This window comes from Meles meles, chromosome 18 (genome assembly GCF_922984935.1).
Source record: "Meles meles chromosome 18, mMelMel3.1 paternal haplotype, whole genome shotgun sequence".
Classification (NCBI taxonomy): Eukaryota; Metazoa; Chordata; class Mammalia; order Carnivora; family Mustelidae; genus Meles; species Meles meles.
Window position 1 is genome coordinate 23,350,938 of NC_060083.1, and position 23,049 is coordinate 23,373,986.

Below are 23,049 nucleotides of genomic sequence, written 5' to 3' on the forward strand. Positions count from 1 at the left end.
TTTGCATCAGAGAAACTTAGCACTTCCTTTAAAATCCTAATTTATCTTCCAGCAGCTCAGAAACAGCTCCTTCTGTACTATTAAGCGGCTTCCATATTTTTATTTTCAAGCTTCAAAGTTTATTTTTGAAGGCCTGTTTACCTTGAGAATTTTGAAGGCTTTATATGGGCATAATAAAGAGATGACAGATTTTGATTGATTCTTTTGGATTATTAGAGGTATCCAATATGCTTGTCCAAACTGAAAATCTTTTGCATTTCCAAATCTGTCAGATCACCTTAGTCTTTTTTCTTTGAAAGATGAAGACCTGCTTCAAACAAATTGTATTTGAAACCAGCAGCTATTTTGGTTATTCTGAATCATTTTGGTGTTTCAATCAAAACCAGTTCAGGGGTTTTGAAGTCCTAATAGGGATGATGAATATGGGAACAACTAAAATCATGATACTTTCTCCACTTCCAACCTGGGTGATGTAGCTCTATCTGAATATATGGATAACTATTATGCTTAGAGGCTGTCAAAGTGTTTGACTCTAGATGTGTAAAGGAAACTTATATTCCTAGACAGAAATCAAAAATTTGAGTTGAGGCATCAGAATCACATAAGATGCTGGTTATAAATGCGGCTTCTAGGCTTCCACTCTAGACTCAGAATTAGAATCTTTCCAGATGATTTCTGTGTCCTGAGAAGAGAGAGCCCCACCACAGCAAGGCCTTAGTTCATTCAGCTTTGCTTTTAGGTATATGTGGAAGCTTCTAGGGCTATTTTTAGTATTTCTTACATATTGTATTTTGTTAGTAAAATAAGGCCCACCTCTATAAAAAGTCAAATAATACTAGAAGACAGACTATGATTTAGCCAAATTCAGTAAGTGCTGGAAGGAGGAAGGGTCACTTCAAGCCTAAATCAAGAAAGATCTCATGGGGGGTGGGGGCGGGTGCCTGGGTGGCTCAGTCAGTTAAGAGTCTGCCTTCAGGGGCACCTGGGTGGCTCAGTGGGTTAAGCCGCTGCCTTCGGCTCAGGTCATGATCTCAGGGTCCTGGGATCGAGTCCCACATCGGGCTCTCTGCTCAGCGGGGAGCCTGCTTCCTCCTCTGTCTCTGCCTGCCTCTCTGCCTATTTGTGATCTCTTTCTGTCAAGTAAATAAATAAAATCTTAAAAAAAAAAAAAAAAAGAGTCCAGGTCATGATCCTAGGGTCTTGGAATCAAGCTTGGAATCAGGCTCTGTGCCCAGCAGGGAGTCTGCTTGTCCCTATCGCTCTCCCTCTGTGCTCTTGCTCTCTCTTTCTCTCTCAAATAAATAAATAAAACCTTAAAAAAAAGTCAAGATCTCATGGAGTAAGGACAGGAACAAAGTTTATTTTTTTATTTTTCATTTTATTTTTGAGATTTATTTATTTATTTGACAGAGAGCAAATGCAAAGGGGAAGGGGAGGAGGAAGAGAGAAACTTAAGCAGACTCCGCATTGATCATGGAGCCCCATGCAAGCCTGATCTCATGACTCTGAGATCACCAACTGAGCTGAAATCAAGAGCCAGAGGTTTAACCGAAGGAGCCATCCAGGGCCTCTCTCATTTTTTTTTTTTTCAAAGAAAGGAACAAAGTTTTTAAATGTGGCTCTGAATTCTTCTTTTCTGCCATTTGAACAATGTGAATATGTCTGAACTCAATATGTCTTTTATTTCAACATCCTTTAGAATTAGCAAGATGAAAGAGAAGATTAAACAGAAACAAGAACAAAGACAATGCATAACAGAAGTCAAAGTTCAGGTGGCTAATACAAGGAAGCAAGCTCTGCAGGAGCAGTTCAGTGAATGGATTGTAGATCCCAAAGGAATGATTCCCCTGGCAGTGGTAAGAAAGGAGGATATTGTGAAGGGTAAGTGGGGAGGGTGATAAGAGGATGACTGTTGCAATATTGAGTGGAGTGCTAAAAATGTACGTCCAAATTTTCAGTCTTGCTGAGGTAAGCTGCTGACTCCTGACCTGTCTAGTCCATGAGAGTTAATTTCTTCAATTTTTTCTTGAGCATTAAAAAAAAAAGAAAAATATTCTAGGTAGATTTCTAAAATATTGACTCTGGCTGAGGTTCCCAAATTCTTCATAATGGATAGACATAGCTTTCATTTATTTCTTTGTTCTTGTTTGTTTGTTTGTTTTTTATATAGGTGACCAGTCACTTCTGTAGACTAAGATAATGTGTCTTTTAGATTCAGAAAACAACTGTACTCTAACAGTTATGATCTCAGGGTCTTGGGATGGAGCCCCGCATCGGGCTCCCTGCTCAGCAGGAAATCTGCTTCTCCCTCTTCCTTTGCAGCTCCCCTTAATTGTGGGCTTTCTTTCTCTTTCTTTCTGATCTCTCTGTCAAATAAATAAATAAATAAAATCTTTTTTTGAAAAATGGGCAAAAGACCCGAATACTTCACCAAAGACATACAGATGGCAAATAAGCATGTGAAAATATGCTACACATTTGTCATCAAGGAAATGAAAATTAAAACAATGAGATACCACCACACACCTATCAGAATGGTCAAAATCTGGAAACTTGACAACACCAAATGCTGACCAAGATGCACAGTCACTGGTGGGAATTGTTGGTGATGACGCAAAATGGTATAACCACTTTGGAAGACAGTTTGCAGTTTCTTATAAAACCAAACATACTCTTACTATACGATCCAACTACCATGCTTATTGGTATTTAGCTGAGGGAGTTGGAAACTAATGTTCACAGAAAAACCTACATGTGGATGTTTAGAGTAGCTTTTTTCATAACTGCCAAAACTTGGAAACACCAAGATTTCCCTCAGTAGTTGAAAGGATAAATAAACTGTGGTACATCCAAACAATGGAATATTATTCAGCACTAAAAAGAAATGAGCTTGGGGCGCCTGGGTGGCTCAGTGGGTTAAGCCTCTGCCTTCGGCTCAGGTCATGATCTCAGGGTCCTGGGATCGAGTCCCGCATTGGGCTCTCTGCTCTGCAGAGAGCCTGCTTCCTCCTCTCTCTCTCTCTGCCTGCCTGTCTGCCTACTTGTGATCTCTCTCCATCAAATAAATAAATAAAATATTTTTAAAAAATGAGCTTAAAAAATAATAATAAAATAAAAATAAAAATAAATGAGCTATCAAGCCATGAAAAGACATAGAAGAACTTTAAATGTGTATTATTAAGTGAAAGGGGCCAATGTGAAAAGGCTATATACTGTATGATTCCAACTTTATGACATTCTGGAAAAGGCTAAAACTGTGGAGACAGTGAAAAGAGCGGTGATGAAGGAATGAAGGCAGAAGGAATGATGAATAGGCAGAACACAGAGGATTTTGAGTGTGGTGAAACAATTCTGTATGGTACAATAATGATGGATACATGTCATAATACATTTGCCAAAACCCATAAAATGCACAACATCAAGAGTGATTCATAACATAAACGATAAAATTTGGGTGATGATGTTTCATGGAGGTTCATTGATTGTAATGAATGTACCACTGTGGTAGGGAACGTTGACAGTGGGGAAGCTGTGTACATTGTGGGTGGGGGCAGGGATTATATGGAAACTCACTGTACTTTCTGCTTAGTTTTTCTGTGAACCTAAAGCTGCCCTTTAAAAAAATCAACTCTAGGGGCGCCTGGGTGGCTCAGTGGATTAAGCTGCTGCCTTTGGCTCAGGTCATGATCTCAGGGTCCTGGGATTGAGCCCTGCGTCGGGCTCTCTGCTCTGCAGGGAGCCTGCTTCCTCCTCTCTCTTTGCCTACCTCTCTGTCTACTTGTGATCTCTCTCTCTCTCTGTCAAATAAATAAAATAAAATCTTAAAAAAAATCAACTCTACTTTTTAAATTTTTTTTCAACAACTTTGAGATCTTTATTTGAAGTGTAGATGGAGAAATGTCTGTTCATATCTTCTGCCCATTTTTTTCAGTATTTAAATTTATTTATTTTTTTCAGCATAACAGTATTCATTGTTTTTGCACAACACCCAGTGCTCCACGCAATACGTGCCCTCCCTATTACCCACCACCTGTTCCCCCAACCTCCCACCCCCGACCTTTCAAAACCCTCAGGTTGTTTTTCAGAGTCCAAAGTCTCTTATGGTTTGCCTCCCCTTCCAATTTTTTTTTTTTATAAACATATAATGTATTTTTATCCCCAGGGGTACAGGTCTGTGAATCGCCAGGTTTACACACTTCACAGCACTCACCATAGCACATACCCTCCCCAATGTCCATAACCCCCTCCCCCTCTCCCAACCCCACCTCCCCCCAGCAACCCCCAGTTTGTTTTGTGAGATTAAGAGTCATTTATGGTTTGTCTCCCTCCCAATCCCATCTTGCTTCATTTATTCTTCTCTTATCCCCCTAACCCCCCATGTTGCATCTCCATGTCCTCATATCAGGGAGATCATATGATAGTTGTCTTTCTCCGATTGACTTATTTCACTAAGCATGATACCCTCTAGTTCCATCCATGTCATCGCAAATGGCAAGATTTCATTTCTTTTGATGGCTGCATAGTATTCCATTGTGTATATATACCACATCTTCTTTATCCATTCATCTGTTGATGGACATCTAGGTTCTTTCCATAGTTTGGCTATTGTAGACATTGCTGCTATAAACATTCGGGTACACGTGCCCCTTCAGATCACTGCGTTTGTATCTTTAGGGTAAATACCCAGTAGTGCAATTGCTGTTTTCCAGAGTGGTTGCACCAGCTTTCATTCCCACCAACAGTGTAGCCACTTCCTTACACTTCCTTACACCACACACGAAAATAGACACAAAATGGATGAAGGACCTCAATGTGAGAAAGGAATCCATCAAAATCCTTGAGGAGAACGCAGGCAGCAACATCTTTGACCTCAGCCGCAGCAACATCTTCTTAGGAACATCGGCAAAGGCAAGGGAAGCAAGGGCAAAAATGAACTATTGGGATTTCATCAAGATCAAAAGCTTTTGCACAGCAAAGGAAACATTTAACAAAACCAAAAGACAACTGACAGAATGGGAGAAGATATTTGCAAATGACATATAAGATAAAGGCTAGTATCCAAAATCTATAAGGAACTTAGCAAACTCAACACCCAAAGAACAAACAATCCGGTCAAGAAATGGGCAGAGGACATGAACAGACATTTCTGCAAAGAAGACATCCAGATGGCCAACAGACACATGAAAAAGTGCTCCATGTCACTCGGCATCAGGGAAATACAAATCAAAACCACAATGAGATATCACCTCACACCAGTCAGAATGGCTTTTTAATTTTTTTTAATTTCTTTTTTTTTTTAAGATTTTTATTTATTTGACAGACAGAGATCAGAAGTAGGCATAGAGACAGAGACGCAGAAGTAGGTTCCCTGAGGAGCGGAGAACCCAATATGGGGCTCGATCCCAGGACCCTGGGATCACTACCTGAGCTGAAGGCAGAGGCTTTAACCCACGGAGCCACCCAGGCACACCAAATCTACCACTTTTAAAGTAAGCTCTATCCCCAGGGTGGGGCTTGCACTCATGACTTGGAGATTGAGTTGCAAGCTCTACAAACTGAGTTAGTCAGGGGCCCCTTAAATCTATTTTTAAAAAATGGACCAAGAAGAACTCAGGAATTTTGCTTTTTAGTAACTGAGGAACAAGGAATTATAGAGGATTTTTTGGATTACCAAGCTGGTTGCCAAAGATGCCCAGTGTCTGAAGGTTGCTAGAAATGACCTTGGAGAGGACAAAATAAGATCACTACTTCCCACATAGAACGTTCTCAGTGGGAATCATTGAAGATATATAGGAAAAAACATTTACTCTACCTTGAAGTAGTCTATGAACTAAATGTTAATTTAGCTATAGTTATATAACTATTTATATAGTTAACTATTTCTGTCCCTGGCTTAGAAGGATTACTCAAGATTTAAACAGAAAGCCACTAGATGGTTTTTAGTCTAAAACACTAAATATATGGCAATTGAGATTTAATACATGTTCTATTTTCTTTGATTTGCAGATTCAGAATGTTCTTCATGAATTTTTTCAAAATCCAGACTTCCATCTTGGTAAACTTGCCTATTTCTGTAGTATTTCTATTTTTCCCACTTTTATAAGGGTAGAGGGAGGTGAGGGGACAGATTGCTGGATTAAGATGAAGAGTGAATATTGAGATTTATGTTATTCAAAGTTCTTATACATGTACTTTGCTTCTTTTGCTCTTGTCAGATGGAGAATGTAGAAAAACAGAAAAGCAGTGATTTTTTATCCTTTTAGTCGAGTGCTCCATTTTATTGTAAATACTCTGTATTATCCCTTTATCATCCCATCAAGTTCCTAGAAAATATTACATACATACACAGAATTTTTTAAAAAGAGGATAATGTCCTAACTGTGATATAAAGGAAAAATACAAGGAAAGACATAAGAAACTGATATGGACTGTATTTCAATACATAAATGTTTGGTTATTACCTCACTAGAAGACATAATGTATCAGACATTTGTACTTACTTATAATGAAAGTTTAGACATAAGAAAAGTAAAATTATATCCGATTGACCATTTTCTTTGTATTTGACATTTTGAAGTAAGGGTAAAATGAAATATATATATCCCATAAACAGGAGAGCTACAAATTCAGACTGGCACAGGTGTGTTGTATTGGAGTTCAGACACAACTTATGATATTATCTCCCATTACATAATTTTCTGAAATGGTGGACAACTCTTGGTAAAGTTTCAGAAGGAAGCAAAGTATAATCCATTCTTTTCATAGTAGTTACAGTCTTAGAAAACCTAACAATAAAAAATATACTCATGTTTATATGTAAAATAGTTTCTGGACTCAAATTTATTCTAAGCAGATTTATCCCTATTTAAATATCTATTTATTTGAGAGAGAGAGAGCAAGAATGGGGGAGGGGCAAAGGCAGAAGGAGAGACTCCTCAAGCAGACTTCCCACTGAGCGTAGAACCCAACACAAGGCTTCATCCTAGGACCCCAAGATCACCTGAGCAAAATCAAACCAACTGAGCCCCCCAGGTACCTCAGGAATTGTAGGATTTCTGACCCTACCCTTACTTCCCATCACTGTGCCAACAAAAACTCAAACTACAAATTAACTACAAATTTCCACCATGCTCACTGGGGGTAGAGGGGGGTAGTACTACAACTACAGAGAACCACAGATTTTGATGCTTTTATTTCCAGAATTGTTTCCTCATATGAGATTAAGCAAAAAATTCTGACTTTTAGGGGCATCTAGCTGGTTCAGTTGGGAGAGCATGTGATTCTTGATCTTGGCAGTTTGAGTTGGAGCCCCACATTGGGTGTCGAGATTATTTAAAAAATAAATAAACTTTAAAAAAATTCTGACTTGTGGAATAAAGCACTAGAGTTTAGGTCCTGAGATTATACATAATTTATATCCAAATGATTTTTTAGGTTGATTTTTGACCACCATTACATCAATAACAATAGACTGTCAGAAATCTATTTTCACTTTTTAAAAAATAAAATATGCTTCCCATCTTCCTGTTTTGGGCCTTGCTGACAACCCTTTCTCCCACATGTTCACAGCCTATCCGAAATCTAGAATTCTTCATAGTTAGAACAACCTCGACTCCTCTTTCAGAAAAACTTTGAGATAACTTCTTTTATTTAATTACTTTTTGATGAAAGTACAGAGGAGTGAGGGAAGAGAGCTCTATTTGAGACTGTGGTAAAATTAGAGAAATTCCAAATCATTCTAGTTGACAGTGGTTTTTTTTTCTCCTCTCACTTCTTATAATACCTCAGATTTCCTGTGCCATTCATTCATTCAACATTTATTAAACCCTCACCTAGTTCCAGATACTGTGATGGGGTAGAGGATGCAAAGAGGACTAACACATCTTTCCTTTCCTTAGGTCCCTCAAAGTCCAGCCAGGGGACAGACACACACTTAATAACGGCTGTTAACATTAGAAACCAGTGTGGTTTGCATAATCTTCCAGAGCCTGGGGGGAGGTCTGGGATGAGGATAACAGCATCTAGTGCATAAGCTTATACTAAAGTGTATGTAATCTTCTTATGACAATAACTGATATCTCATAATAAGCAGTTACAAAAACTGAGAGTGAGTAAAGAATCTTATATGTACCAGCCCATGACAGGCAGGAAGATTTGGGGTTAGAAGTAGGAGAGGAAGCCAGTGCTTTCATCGTGAACTTTTACACAGTTTGTGTTTGGTTTTTGTTAAGGTCAATAAAGATTACATAATTGTCATATCAAAACAAAGTTTAAAAAAATCTTTATTGGAACTAACTGCCATATTTACCGTTATCGATCACTCTGTTATTTATGAAACTCCTTTTTTTGTTGGCTTTTGTGATACCATTCTCTCTTGATTTTTCATCGATCACTAATCGCCTCTTACCTTTTTTGTTTCTTGATTCTTCTTCTTTTTGTACCTTAGATGTTTTCAGTTTTCTTTTTATATCTACTATCATTTTACACATTATACACACTACCTGGGTTCTTATTTAAACACATGACTTGAGCTGATGACTCATCAGTATGTCTATATTCCCATCCCAACCCTTCCTCCTGAGCTCCCAGACCTATAGGAAAAGATCTACAAGGTGAATGATGAAGTGAAAAAGAAAGTTGTAGATCAGTATGTTCACATGTATGTGTAGAAAAACAAAAAATGTATGTTATAAGAAAAAATACCTAGAAAGGTTGCTGGAAGGGTGTCAACAAATTGGTGACAGTGGTTCCTTCTGAGGCAGTGGTGGGGAAGGGGAAGTGAGAATGATGGTGGGCAGCAGGGTAAAAGGGAGATATTCAAGTTTTGCTGCTTATGCTTTTGTACTATTTGCATCTTTTACTAAAAGAACATATTTGGGGGCGCCTGGGTGGCTCAGTGGGTTAAGCCTCTGCCTTCGGCTCAGGTCATGATCCCAGAGTCCTGGGATCGAGCCCCGCATCGGGCTCTCTGCTTGGCAGGGAGCCTGCTTCCTCCTCTCTCTCTCTCTCTGCCTGCCTCTCTGCCTACTTGTGATCTCTGTCTGTCAAATAAATAAATTAAAAAAAAATTTAAAAGAACATATTTGTATATTGTTCGTTTAATAAACATTAAAGACAAAATATTTAAAAAGAAAGTTTGTAGAAGTATTGTGCTTTAGGACCTGCTTCTGTAAATGCTAGCACAAACCAACACAGTTGTTCTTGTAATCTTTTTTATACTATTGATGTCGTATTTGTTTTTGTTTTATCTCAAGCTGGTCATTAAAAATGTAGACCTGTCTATTTCAGGGTTTGGGTTGCTTGGTCTTTATTTGGCCAGGAAAAGTAATAATTGTGTAGTAATTGGAATGTTACCCAACTACATATCATTTGCTTTATTGTAAATATTGATGTATATTAAGATAGATGTTAATTAAGAAATAATTTTATGTTCTTCTTCTAAAGTACTATAAGATGAATATGAAATATGAATGTATTACAACCAAACTAACCAGCAAATAACTTTTATTCCATAATTAGAAGCATGTTGCCAAAAATTGGATATTGCTGATTCAATGGAACCAAGGTTGAACAAAATGGAATTTATAGAAGTAAGAAGTTACATTATTCATTATTTGAATCAAATTATTTTGCATGGGCATTACGCACACATTAACTTAGAATTAAGTTAAAGCATACTAACTTATTTCTATTCTAAGATAAGATATTATTTTATTTTATTTTAACTTTTCTGAAGTTAGGGTATATGTTATAATCAAAGGCATTTTACGGTTTCTTTCAGTTATTGGTATTCATGATGTGAAAGTGAGAAAAACGTTCACTCACACCTTCAGTTAAGATCAAGAAAAAAAAGCTTCTTTTTCTATTACATTTTAGATAAAGAAGCCTAAAAGTTATAAACCATTTCCTTTAGACCAGGCATTGTCCTAAGCTATTCATATATTCACTCAGGTAATGCTCTCAGCAATCCTTATTCTTATTTTTAAAAATAAAGACACTTACGGTGCAAATTGGTTAAGTAACTTGCACAAGGTGTCATAATTAGTGAAGCTGGGCAAATTTGTACTCAGGAAGTTTGGTGTCAAAATCTACATAATATTTCATCTGAAAAAGTATGGGATTAGTTTTGTCTTGGGAGTATATTAGGACAAGCAAAAAGAGCAATTTAATGGTAACAGAGTCATAAGTGTTTTATAGGTTACCTGGAATTGTTAAAATGCCCATAATTTTAAAAATGACAGTCCCACAAATGGCTGTGTGCTCCTCTCCAAAGGAAAAAAAAAGTTTCTGTAGGTTGTTTTGAACTTGGAACCCATTTTCCAAATAGAAGCAATATTTTATATAGTGGCTGAGGTCTGTGGTTTATCTTATTTTTGTATTATTTTTTTAAAGTAGGCTCCACACCCATCATGGAGCCCAATGCAGGGCTTCAACACACAATCCTGAGTTCAAGACCTGAGCTGAGGCGTGCCTGGGTGGCTCAGTCGGCTAAGTGTCTGACTTCGGCTTGGGTCATGATCCTGGGGTCCAAGGATCAAGCCCCGTGTCAGGCTCACTGCTCTGTGGGGAATCTGCTTCTCCCTCTCCCTCTGCCCCTCTCCTGCTTGCGCATTCTGTCTCTCTCTCTCAAATAAATAAATAAATCTTAAAAAAAAAAAAAAGACCTAACCTGAGATCAACAGTTGGACACTTAACCACCTGAGCCATCCAGGTGCCCCAGGGGTCTGTGGTTTGAATGTGCCTGAAATGGAATCCTTTTTTTTTTTTAATCTTTTTTTTTAAATTAATTAATTTATTTTTTCAGCATAACAGTATTCATTGTTTTTGCACAACACCTGGTGCTCCATGCAGTATGTGCCCTCCCTATTACCCACCACCTTGTTCCCCCAAACTCCCACCCCCGCCCCTTCAAAACCCTCAGGTTGTTTTTCAGAGTCCATGGTCTCTTACGGTTCGCCTCCCCTTCCAATTTCCCTCAACTTTCTTCTCCTCTCCATCTTGAAATGGAATTCTTAACACAAGTGACTATTTCTGTGTGGAGAATGCTATCTGGAGAAGGCATCACAATGCACTACCAGGGAAAGGAATGTTCTTATCTCTTAACCACTAGTGATAACTACATGCAAGACTTTTAGTATGGCCAGAGTTTATGGAGTGAAGGGTAAAGATGGCCTCATGCAGAGGAGAAATTCCAAAGACTCCAGACTGAGGAACTGAGGGAGGCTGATCTCTCATCATTGCAGATCATTTTTCCCTACTTCTGGGGTCTCCAGAGGTTGTCATACTTCTGTTTCTGTTGATAGAATCAGATGGCTCTGGCCTGGGTTATTATATTCCTCCTCTGGTGTAATTTCAAAGTTAACTCCCCAAACTCTTGCCTCCAAAGTAGTAACAAAGTATAGCTTTCTCAAACAAAGAGTGAAGTCTTTTAAAGGACTATTCTCTAGGGAAGCCTAACCTGCTTATCGGTTCTTCTCACTCTAGGCACCAGAATCCTGACTCAAATTGTCATTTGTGTTCATTGTCATTCCCAGTTATCTATTACAGACAAAAGTCTTTATCATGTGATTCTATAAATACAACAAGTGGATTGAGAATGGATGAATGCATACCACAGAATAAGGACTTTGTACTATTTGTCCCATGTGTGGTTGTCCAATGGGATGGTAATGGAAAGATGCCTCACTCTCAGTTATAGGCTGTAAAGTTTCTCTTAAAGCAAAGGATTTAATATTCACAGAGATGTCTTGTTATATACAAAGCAGGAAACAAGACAGCATGCTTCCAAACAGAGGTTCCCCAAAGTTTTCCATGGGAATTAGACCATTGGCACGGATCAATGGTTTAGATTTTCAGACCATCCTGGTTTGCCCGCACCCTGGGGGTTTCTTAGAACATGGGACTGTCAGTGCTAAAACTAGGAAAGTCACAGGCAACCTGAGGCAGGTGGCCACCCTCACTGAAGAACTTGATTTGCTTTGATCTTTTTTTTTTTTTTTTTTTTTAACAGTTTGAAGGGACTCTTTTTTTTTAAGATTTTATTTATTTCTTTGACAGACAGAGATCACAAGTAGGCAGAGAAGCAGGCAGAGAGAGAGGAGGAAGCAGGCTCCCTGCCAAGCAGAGAGCCCGATGTGGGGCTCGATCCCAGGACCCTGAGATCATGACCTGAGCCAAAGGCAGAGGCTTAACCCACTGAGCCACCCAGGCGCCCCGATTTGCTTTGATCTTATCCCCCACCTGATCGTCGTGAAGACGCGGGCTGCACATCCACCTGCTCACCAGGGGCAAGTGAAAGCAATCTAACACCTTCTTGTTTACTGTGGAACTAGGTAGAACGAGGGTCAGTTTCCCAGGAGCATCCTTCAGCAGGTCTGGGCTTCAGGTGGTCTAAAGTCTGCATCTGAATGATTTAGTGGGATTAAGAATAATCATATGCAGGACAGCCTGGGTGGCTCCGTTGGTTAAGTGTCTGCTTTTGGCTCAGGTTATGATCCCAGAGTCCTGGGATCGAGTCCCCACATAGGGCTCCTTGCTCAGCTGGGAGTCATCTTCTCCCTCTTCCTCTGCTGTGTGCTCCCACTCTCTGTCAAATTAAAAAAAAAAAAAAGAAGGAATAATTATATGCAAAAACTAGAAATATTATTCGGTGGGATTCAGATATTAACTTTGGTTTCTGTGACACTAAGGAACTGGTGCAGGGGTTAATAAGGGCCATGTCTCTGCCTGAATTCTCTTCTCTGGGACTGAGTCCGTTCTTGCTCCACATGGGTCAGCTTCAAGACAGTCACTCTCTCATGCTCAGTTGTTTTATACCAGTCACATAGTCGGAGGCCTTCAAACTGATGTGGCTCAACGCTGACATTTTAAACAGAGAGGCTTCATCAAATTACTTAAAGATTGTGGCTTTCCTGTAATGTATTCTGCTCAACCCAGGCTTTGCATTTCCCCCAAAATGGAATTTATCGAGTGGCTCTCTATTCTGTTATTTGTGATTTGAATTTTGTAATTTTTGCTGTTTTCTGCTTATTTTGTTTCTCCTGTGCTTTGAGCTATGGCAGGGGAGGACAGAAGAAGGAAGAATGATGACTTTAGGGGAGGTGTCCGTAGAAGCAGCAATGTGCTGTGAAAACTGCCTGAGGAAGGCTTGGGGTGAAATGAGCAAATTCTAAACCAGGGAAATGGGACGGTCTATCCTCCAAGGTGTGTGCCTTCATAGGTGGTCTTTAACCATAAGAAATACATAAAGGAGTTTACTGATCAGCAAGTCCTAATTGTCAGTTTTCTAGGGCTACCATAACAAAGTCCTGGGTGACTTAAACCTCAGGAACTTAATTTCTCACAGTCTGGAGACTAGAAGTCCAAGACAAGGTATTGGCAGTGTTGGTTTCTTCTGAGGGCCTCTCTCCTGGGCTTATAGGTGGTCATCTTTTCCCTGTGCCTTCACATGGTCTTTCTTCTGCACATGTCTGTGTCCAAATTTCCCCTTCTTATTAGGACACTGGTCGTATTAGCTAATGACCCAAACCTAATGAGCTCATTTTAATTTAATTACCTCTTTAAAGATCTTATCTCAAGGGCACCTGGGTGGCTCAGTCGGTTAAGCGTCTGCCTTTGGCTCAAGTTATGATCTGGGGGTCCTGGGATGGAGCCCCAATTCAGGCTCCCTGCTCAGCGGGGAGTCTACTTGTCCCTCTGCCTCTGCCACTCTTCCCTGCTCATGCACACTCTCTTGCTTGCTCTCTCAAATAAATGAATAAAATCTTAAAAAAATAAAAGACAAAGATCCTATCCCAAAACACAATCACATTCTGGCGTCCTAGGGGTTAGGTCTTCAACGTATGAACTTTGGGGGGACACAACCTGAACCAGAACATTGCCTAAGCTACCTTTCACCAGTAGGGGAAAAATCATGTGTTTCTATCTGTCACTTTTATTATTATTTGATATTGAGTAAGGCCTTTGTTCAATTCATTTGTTAAGCAAATTGTTCTGACTTTTAAAAATCAAAAGACTTAAAGTATATTTATGCTCTGTTGAGTATATAATTAGCATTAATTATTTTTAAAAGTTCCCTGAGACTGGAAATCTAATTTTCTGACCAAATGCTATATGAACACACTTTTTCAATGATGGATAGCCAGTATAATCTGTGTATTTCAATATTCTATAGTCCTTGTTTGCAGGTATTTCTAAAAATGTTATTACTATCAGGACTTACCAATGCAGTTTGGAAGTTAATGCCTAAAATAGTTAATTTCCAAATACAGTTTCTTTCTATTGCTTTTATATTACCTGCTTCATCAACTCTCAAGTATGTCTATAATTAAATAAGTGTGAATCCCAATGGCCCAGAGCTGTAAAATTTAACAGTAAATACCAGCCTATTAAGTGTGACATTTACTACATTCTCAAAATTTTGGTTTTCAAGTCAGAAAGGAATAGCCCAGAATTCATCACAATGGGACCCAGCACACGGAGATAGCTTGATTAAGTACAATTCAAATGGTTAGCAGTTCACAGAGCTATTAAGTGGAATGATACTCATAGTTCATTATATTCTTAAATTAATCTAAGCAATAATTTCAGGATTGGTGGATATTAATTGATTTATTCCATGGGAGGACAGGAAAACACAAAGGCCCTGTATTTTCACTTTCTCTGTTTTTACAAGAGACACCGGCAAACTTCTGTTACTGTTCTATTTGGAATTTGATCTGTAGTTAGTGGCAACTGGTAGTCTTTATGTCCTATCGCCCACGCTTACAGAACACAGTCATTCAGAAAACCCATAGGCTCTAAATCCAGAACGCTGAAGTGTCTCTTGGAAAAACAGTTAAACTAATCCTTGGTTTAATAGGATTACCACAACCAGAAAACTCAAATGGCCTTGTGGTCAATTCCCAAAAGCTTAATTCATGTATTAAGGATTAAACAGGATCTTAGGATTCTGGAACAATTAAGAACAGTTGTCCCATGTCATCTATTTCAGTGGTTCTCAACCTTTAGTGAACATAAGAATAACCCAGAGGGTTTATTTATTTATTTATTGACTCCAGGGTGGATTTATTTCTAGTTACCATGTAGAAAAGTTGGAGGAAAAAGACCCAAGTCTGCCTGTCCCCTTGGCTGGAGCCCACTTGAATTTTCCATACATGGTTTCCACAACCACATGTCCCCACTAGCTAACGTCACAAGATTCTGAGTGTTGTGATATAAGGAAAGAATAACAGTGGAAATATGCTGGGGTCTCTCTTTTTTTTTTTTTTAATTAACATACAATGTATTATTTGCCCCAGGGGTACAGGTCTGTGAATCAACAGGCTTACACATTTCACAGCACTCATCATAGCACATACCCTCCCCATTGTCCATCACCCAGCCACCCTGTCCCTCCCCCCATACCCCCAGCAACACTCAGTTTGTTTTGTGAGATTAAGAGTCTCTTATGGTTTGTTTCTGCACACCACCCCCCAATCTCTTTCTTAAGAGGGAAAAAGAAAGATTATTTCCCTTCTCCAAGAATCCTGGGGGCAACTGGTCCGATCATGTGACATCCCATATTTTTTCTGTTCTGACTCTGCACACTTGTGACTGGAAGGAACCTGTTTAAGAGCTAGAAGTGTATTTTGCTTCCAGAGGGCTTTTTAGAAAAAAACGGATTTTTCAGTCCCACTCCAGAACTTCTGATTCAGTCAGTCTAGAGTAGGGCACCCAATTTATATTTCTTTTCCTTTTTTAAAAAAAAAAAATTAAAAAAAAATTTTTTTTAATTTCTTTTCAGTGTTCCCGAATTCATTGTTTATGCACCACACCCAGTGCTCCATGCAATATGTGCCCTCCACAATACCCACGACCAGGCTTACCCAAACCCCCACCCCTCTCCCCTCCAAAACTCTCAGTTCTTCAGAGTCCACAGTCTCTCATGGTTTGTCTCCCCCTCCAATTTCCCCCAAAATGTTTTTTTTTTTCTTTTTATACACATTTGGTTTAATAGCCACCCCAACAAACTGTGTTCTTTCCCCCTTTCTTTCTTTCCTTCTTTCTAAGGTTTTATCTTGGGGCACCTGGTTGGCTCAATCTATTAAACGTCTGATTCTTGATTTCTGCTCAGTTCGTGATCTCAAGGTCATGAGATTAAGCCCCCCATCAGACTCCATGCTGAAGAGCTGGCTTAAGATTTTCTCTCTCTCCCTCACCTTCTGCCCCTCCCCCACTCTCTCTCTCAAAAAAAAAAAGTTTTTATTTCCAGTAGTTAACATATAGTGTGATATTAGTTGCAGGTATTCAACACTTCCATACATCACCCTGGGCTCATCACAACTAGTGCCCTCTTTAATCCCCATCACCTATTACAACCTCCCCACCTCCCCTCTGTGTAACCACCAGGTTGTTCTCCATAATTAAGAGTCTGTTTCTTTATTTGTTTCTCTCTCTTATTTTTTTTCCCTTTGCTTGTTTGTTTTGTTTCCTAAATTCCACATATGAGTGAAATCATATGGTATTTGTCTTTCTCTGACTGGTTTATTTCACTTAACCTATACTTTATAGCTCCATTCATGTCATTGCAAATGGCAAGATTTTCTTTTTTATGGCTGAGTAATATTCTATTATATATGTACCACATCTTCTTTTGATGGACACTTGGGTTGCTTCCATATCTTGGCTACTGTAAATAATGCTGCTATAAAAGGAACACTCATGCACTGTTGGTGGGAATGCAAGCTGGTATAGCCAGTGTGGATGTTCCTCAAAGGGTTAAAAATAGAACAACATTATCCAGCAATTGTACTACTGGGTATTTATCCAAAGAATCCAAGAATACTAAATCAAAGGGATATGTGCACCCATATGTTTATACTAAATTTACATTTCTTTTTTTTAATTTTTTTTTAAGATTTTATTTATTTATTTGAAAGACAGAGATCACAAATAGGCAGAGAGGCAGGAAGGGAAGCAGGCTCCCTGCTGAGCAGAGAGCCCAATGCGGAGCTTGACCCCAGAACGTGGGGCTTGACTCCAGAACGCGGGGCTTGACCCCAAAACCCTGGGATCATGACTTGAGCCAAAGGCAGAGGCTTTAACCCACTGAGCCACCCAGGCACCCCTAAATTTACATTTCTAAGAAGCTCTCAAATAATGCTCTCAGAGCTTCCAACAAGCTCTCTGGGGATGTGGTCAAGGGACAACATTTGAGAATCAATGATCTCATTGGGTTTTTCCTTCTAAATAGGTTTGTCAGCTGAGAGGACTTTCATTCTAGAGAAAAAACTTCCTTGGTCAATTTCTTACCTAGCTCAAAAGGGAGCAAGAGCAATGGCTACAAAGAACTTATTACATGAAATACCTGTACTCTGTAAATACCAGGATCCTCTTCATGACCCAGTGAGATAGCTTCTGTGATGAACATTTCACAAAGGAAGAAACTGGAAAGTTCAATAACTCAGCCAAGATTACTCAGCCAGTGAGTATGGGAACTGGGCTTTGAACTCAGATAGGCTCCAAAATGTGAGGATTTTGTTTTTTGTTTTTGTTTTTCCTCCACCTTCTAGAAATGTTTAGAATCTGGTGTCTTCTCACCACCTGTTCTCTGTGCTAAGCCATCATCCTCTCACAATGCTTTATTCCATTAGACTTCTGACTGATGCCCTTATTTGCACACTTGCCTTTTAAAATCAAAGGCAAGGGTGCCAGCCTCACCAACACTTATTTTTTTCTTTTTGAAAATAGCCATTCTGACTGGGGTAAGGTGATCTTATTGTGGTTTTAATGTGCAATTCCCTGATGATTAGCGATGTTGAGTATATTTTCATGTGTGTGTTGGCCATTCCATCAGTATGCCTTCTTTGGAAAAAATTCTGTTCAAGCTTCTACCCATTTTTAAAATCAGGTTTTTAAAAAATATTAGGTTGTATAAGTTCTTTATATTATATAGTTTGGGTATTAACCCCTGATTGGATGTCTGATTTGCAAATACTTCTCCCACTCAGTAGGCTGCCTTTTGGTTTTGTTGACGGTTTGTTTTGTTGATGGCGCAAAAGTTTTTTAGTTTGATGTAGTTGTATTTGTTTATTTTAGCTTTTGTTGCCCTTGCCTCAGGAAAATGGTCAAAAAATATTATTGAGACAAATGTCAAAGAGCTTACTGCCTATGTCTTCTTCTAGAAGTTTTATGGTTTCAGGTCTTATACTCGAGTCTTTAATCCATTTTGAATTTGTTTTTTGTATATGGTATAAGACAGTGGTCTGGTTTCACTTTTTTTGCATGTAACTGTCCAGTTTTCCAACAGCATTTTTGAAGAGATTGTCTTTTCCCAATTGTATGTTCTTGCCTCCTTTGTCATAGATTAGTTGACCATATATGCATAGGTTCATTTCTGGGGTCTCTATTCTATTCCATTTTTCTATGTGTCTGTGTTTAATCCAATACCATACCATTTTGCTAACAATAGTCTTTTGGGAAAGCTTGCAATCAGAGAGCATGATATCTCCAGCTCTGTTCTACTTTCTCAAGGTTGTTTTGGTTATTTGGGGTCTTTCGTTGTTCTGTACACATTTTGGGATTCTTTGTTCTAGTTCTTTTTCTTTTAAGATTTTATTTATTTGACACAGAGAGAGAGAGAGACATGGCGAGAGAGGGAACACAAGCAGGGGAGTGGGAGAGGGAGAAGCAGCTTCCCCATTAGCAGGCAGCCTGTTGCGGGGCTTGATCATGACCCAAGCCAAAAGCAGCCACTTCCCTCAACTCCCTTCTCCTCTCTATCTCCCCATGTCCTCCATGTTATTTGTTATGCTCCACAAATAAGTGTTGAGGGAAACTGGAAGGGGAGATGAACCATGAGAGACTATGTACTCTGAAACACAATCTGAGGGTTTTGAAGGGGCAGGGGCTGGGAGGTTGGGTGAGCCTGGTGGTGGGTATTATGGAGGGCATGTACTGCATGGAGCACTGGGTGTGGTGTATAAACAATGAATTCTGTTATGCTGAAAAGAAAAAAAAAAGGCAGCCACTTAACCGACTGAGCCACCCAGGCGCCCCTCTTTGTTCTAGTTCTGTGAGAAATGCCATTGGGGTTTTGATGAAGCAAAATGTGAGTTCTTAAACATTACACTTTTCTGCATCCCAAGGTAACACATAAAAACTTAACTGTACTCATCGATCCATCAAAAATAGTGACAATTAGGTTTCAGCCACAAAAGAAACTAAATATTTAGAATAGTTTTCTTACTCTGCTTTAAAATTTCATTTTGAGGGGCACCTGGGTGGCTCAGTAGGTTAAAGCCTCTGACATCAGCTCAGGTCATGTCCCCAGGGTCCTGGGATCGAGCCCTGCTCTCTGCTCAGCGGGGAGCCTGCTTCCCTTCTTTCTCTGCCTGTCTCTCTGCCTACTTGTGATCTCTGTCTGTCAAATAAATAAATAAAATCTTTTTAAAAAAATTTTCCTTTTGATCTCTAAGCCAGTTTAATAATGGTTTATGATTCATTAGCATGGATTCAAACCTAACGTATCTCTTACATAACACATTTCTAAATTTGCCTAGATGATTTTAATGAGGAAGTGAAATATACACTATCTCCTTCATTTCAAAAATTATGTCAATAAAATATGCCCAAAAAATGTTCATTTTTTATTGTGTTATGTTAGTCACCATAAAATACATCATTAGTTTTTGATGGAGTGTTCCAAGATTCATTGTTTATGTACAACACCCAGTGCTCCATGCAATACGTGCCCTCCTTAATATCCACCACCAGACTTACCCATTTTTTTTTTAAAGATTTGTTTATTTGACAGATAGAGACCACAAGTAGGCAGAAAGGCAGGCAGAGAGAGAGAGAGAGAGAGGAGGAAGCAGGCTCCCAGCTAAGCAGAGAGCCCGATGCGGGGCTCGATCCCAGGACCCTGGGATCATGACCTGAGCTGAAGGCAGAGGCTTTAACCCGCTGAGCCACCCAGGCACCCCCAGACTTACCCATTTTAAACAAACTATATTAGTTAGTATCCTTTAACTGCAAGAAATGGAAGCCAACCTGAGTTAGTGTTGCTGAAAATGAAATGTATGGCGTCCAAGGGCAAGATTATGGTCTGACTTCTGGAGGAGATTAGAACAGGGACTTAAAAAACATCAAGACACTTTTCTCTGCTTTCTGTTTCATCTGTCTCTAGGTACTGACTTTTCCTACATACTTAGTTCACCTGGAGGTATCTGGCCACCCAACAACTCTTAAGTTTACATTATAGGTCCAGCCCCTCTCAGAGGACAGCTGACAATTTTTCAGTCCTAATTCCCAAATCCTAGTGAAGAGAACCTGAATGACTTTGTTTAGGTTAAGGATCATCCCCTGGTCCAATTGTTTATGGCTATGGAAGTAGAGTAATTCAGTCCATATTGGACTACCAGTACAAATTGGGCTATCACTGTGCTTGGTTGGAACAGAGGAGGAAATCCATGACTTCTGAGTTGTGCCAACATTTCAAGAAGAGTTCACTCAGAAATTTTTTCAGTGCTAGATCCACATACGTGACGCAAGATATTATAGTCAGGCATAGATCAAGAATGTAGTGTTCCTGACCCATCAAATGAGCAAAAATCCAGAAGGCAATATACACTGGTGGTGAGGCTGAAGAGAAATAACCACTCATTCATTAGTGATGGAAACACAAAAGGGCACAAACCTGATGTCCAAACCTTTCAAAAATATAGATGCCTTTACCTTCTAAGCTAGCACTCTCACTTCTGGGAATCTATTCAACAGGGATCAAGAGAAATGGCCCACAAGCATAGATGTTTTCAGACTCTACACTTCCAAAATAATTTTTAAAATTGACAAAGGATACCTTATTATAATATCAGAAGACAGAAAAACCACCCACAATCCCCATTTCTTATACTCCAATCATTAAACATAGCTAGTCTTGGAAAGAGCATGGTCTTATATGCCATACATCAAAAGGAAAACTGTCTTCAATTTTTAGAACTATTAATGTACAGGCAACGTTTTATAACTGCTGCTAGTTCATACTGTGAGGTGAAAAGTCTGCCCTATATAATGCTGATGTGATCCAGAGGCGAATTGCTCCAAAAATAGCCGCACTGGTATGTGGTTTTGGGGATTGTGTTGGTCACCTCTCTCTGCAGCAAGCTGTAGAGTAGTACTAACATGAAAATGCTTTTATCTATGTGACAAGCATATGATATGGAAAAAATTGTAGCCAATAATTTGATGTACATTGACTGAATCCTTGGAAAAATCCAAGTAAAGAGCCTATTTTAAATCAACTCATTTATCCTCTTTTTCTCTGCAGTACCTCTCTTCACACATTGCAGACTTTAAAAGTGAAATGTTTGAGAATCTCCTTAAGCACCTTTGTCATTGTGCAGATGAATTCCGGGAGGTCATAAAAACGGACATGCGGAGACAAATGTTTGCTCAACTCTTCCTGGACTGTGACCATGGGAAGGTAAGATAAGACTCTTAAAGCAGTGCTTCTCAAACTATTTTTTTGTGAAGGACCAGTTTTTAGGTTGTAGTTTGGTATGATGATGCTGTTTTTAATTGCTAATCCAGTGTGGACTGACACTCAGTGAAGATGGACTGCTAGGGGGAAAAATGCACATGCCAAAAATAATCCACATTTTTTTTTTAAGATTTCATTTGTTTATTTGAGAGAGAGACAGAGAGAGCACAAACGGGGAGGGCAGAGTAGAGGGAGAGGGGATAAGCAGACTTCCCACTGATTGCATAGCTGGGCACGGGGCTTAGTCCCAGAACCCTGAGATCATGACCTGAGCCAAAGTCAGACTCTCAACTGAACCACCCAGGTGCCCCAGTCCACATATTTTGGTTATCAGATTCAAATCTGATATATTATCAGCTACTTTCTCAAGTTGTTATAAAATTGTCTAGATACTATTCTCAGTTTCTGTACCTTTCTTTGTCACAGAGTGGTACCAGCCTGTAGACTACATCTTACCATTTCACTGTATTTTACAATGCACATCTTGTCTCTAAATCTCTTTCCCATTCACGAATGGGCACTTACGATTGTTTTTCCTTACTTTCTTTGCTGGTGACTTCCTATAGAAAAGAGGTGTTGGGAATAGGAAGCTTACCACATTTTCTTATGCTGCTACTTAACACAAGAAAAGTTGATATCTAAAAGTATTTCTAAGAATGGTATTTGGAAGGGTGCAAGTAAGCCAGGATACCAAATGGATTTGTAAAAATAGATACAAGCTTTATTGAAATATATTTGTGGGGTGCCTGGGTGGCTCAGTCAGTTAAGCATCTACTTTTGGCCTAGGTCATGATCCCAGGGTTCTGGGATCAAGTACCCCATCAGGGTCCTTGCTCAGCAGGGAGCCTGCTCTTCCCTCTCCCTCTGTCTGCTGCTCCTCCTGATTGTTCTCTCTCTCTCTCTCTGACAAATAAATAAAATCTTTAAAAAAATACATTTTTATGAACTTAATATTTATCTGTATTCCCATGTTCCAGAAAAGATTTAAGGATGCTTACTAATTAGATAAAATGCAACAAGGGAACATAGATAAAAAGTAGGATGAGAGAAGAAAAAAATGAGAGGATACTAAATGAAGCCCCAAGTGTATACTATAATGACTAAATACTTGTTCTGGGTCATCAACAAGTTTGAATCTAAGCTTCCTAGCAGTGAACGTGAAAAGGGAAACATAACTAAATACTCTATTGACAATGTATGTGAGATAAATGTAAACTGGGAGAGGAAGTACAGATACTGAATCGCCCTTGCAGCCCAGAAATAAGTCCCACCTGAGTGGTGAATGATTTTTTTAAATACTGTTGGATTCAATTTGCTATTATTTCATTGAAAATTTTTGCATCCATGTTCATCAGAGATATTGGCCTGTAGTTCTCTTTTTTTAGTGGCGTTTTAATCTGGTTTTGGTATCCGGGCAATGCTGGCCTCAGAATGGATTTGTTTTCCTTCTTTGTTTCTTTCTTTCTTTCGTTCATTCATTCTTTCTTTCCTTCCTTCTTTTCTTTCTCTCTCTCTCTTCCGCCCTCCCT

General features: G+C 39.2%; 1 protein-coding gene across 1 annotated transcript in view; it reads left to right on the forward strand.

The window, feature by feature from the left end:
* Positions 1-23,049, forward strand: part of EFCAB5 (EF-hand calcium binding domain 5) — a 130,546-nt gene that overhangs the window by 45,315 nt on the left and 62,182 nt on the right. The window contains exons 6-9 of the mRNA XM_045986242.1: positions 1,700-1,856; positions 6,007-6,055; positions 9,520-9,590; positions 21,308-21,463. Coding sequence (XP_045842198.1) covers positions 1,700-1,856; positions 6,007-6,055; positions 9,520-9,590; positions 21,308-21,463 — 433 coding nt within the window. The remainder of the gene's footprint in view (positions 1-1,699; positions 1,857-6,006; positions 6,056-9,519; positions 9,591-21,307; positions 21,464-23,049) is intronic.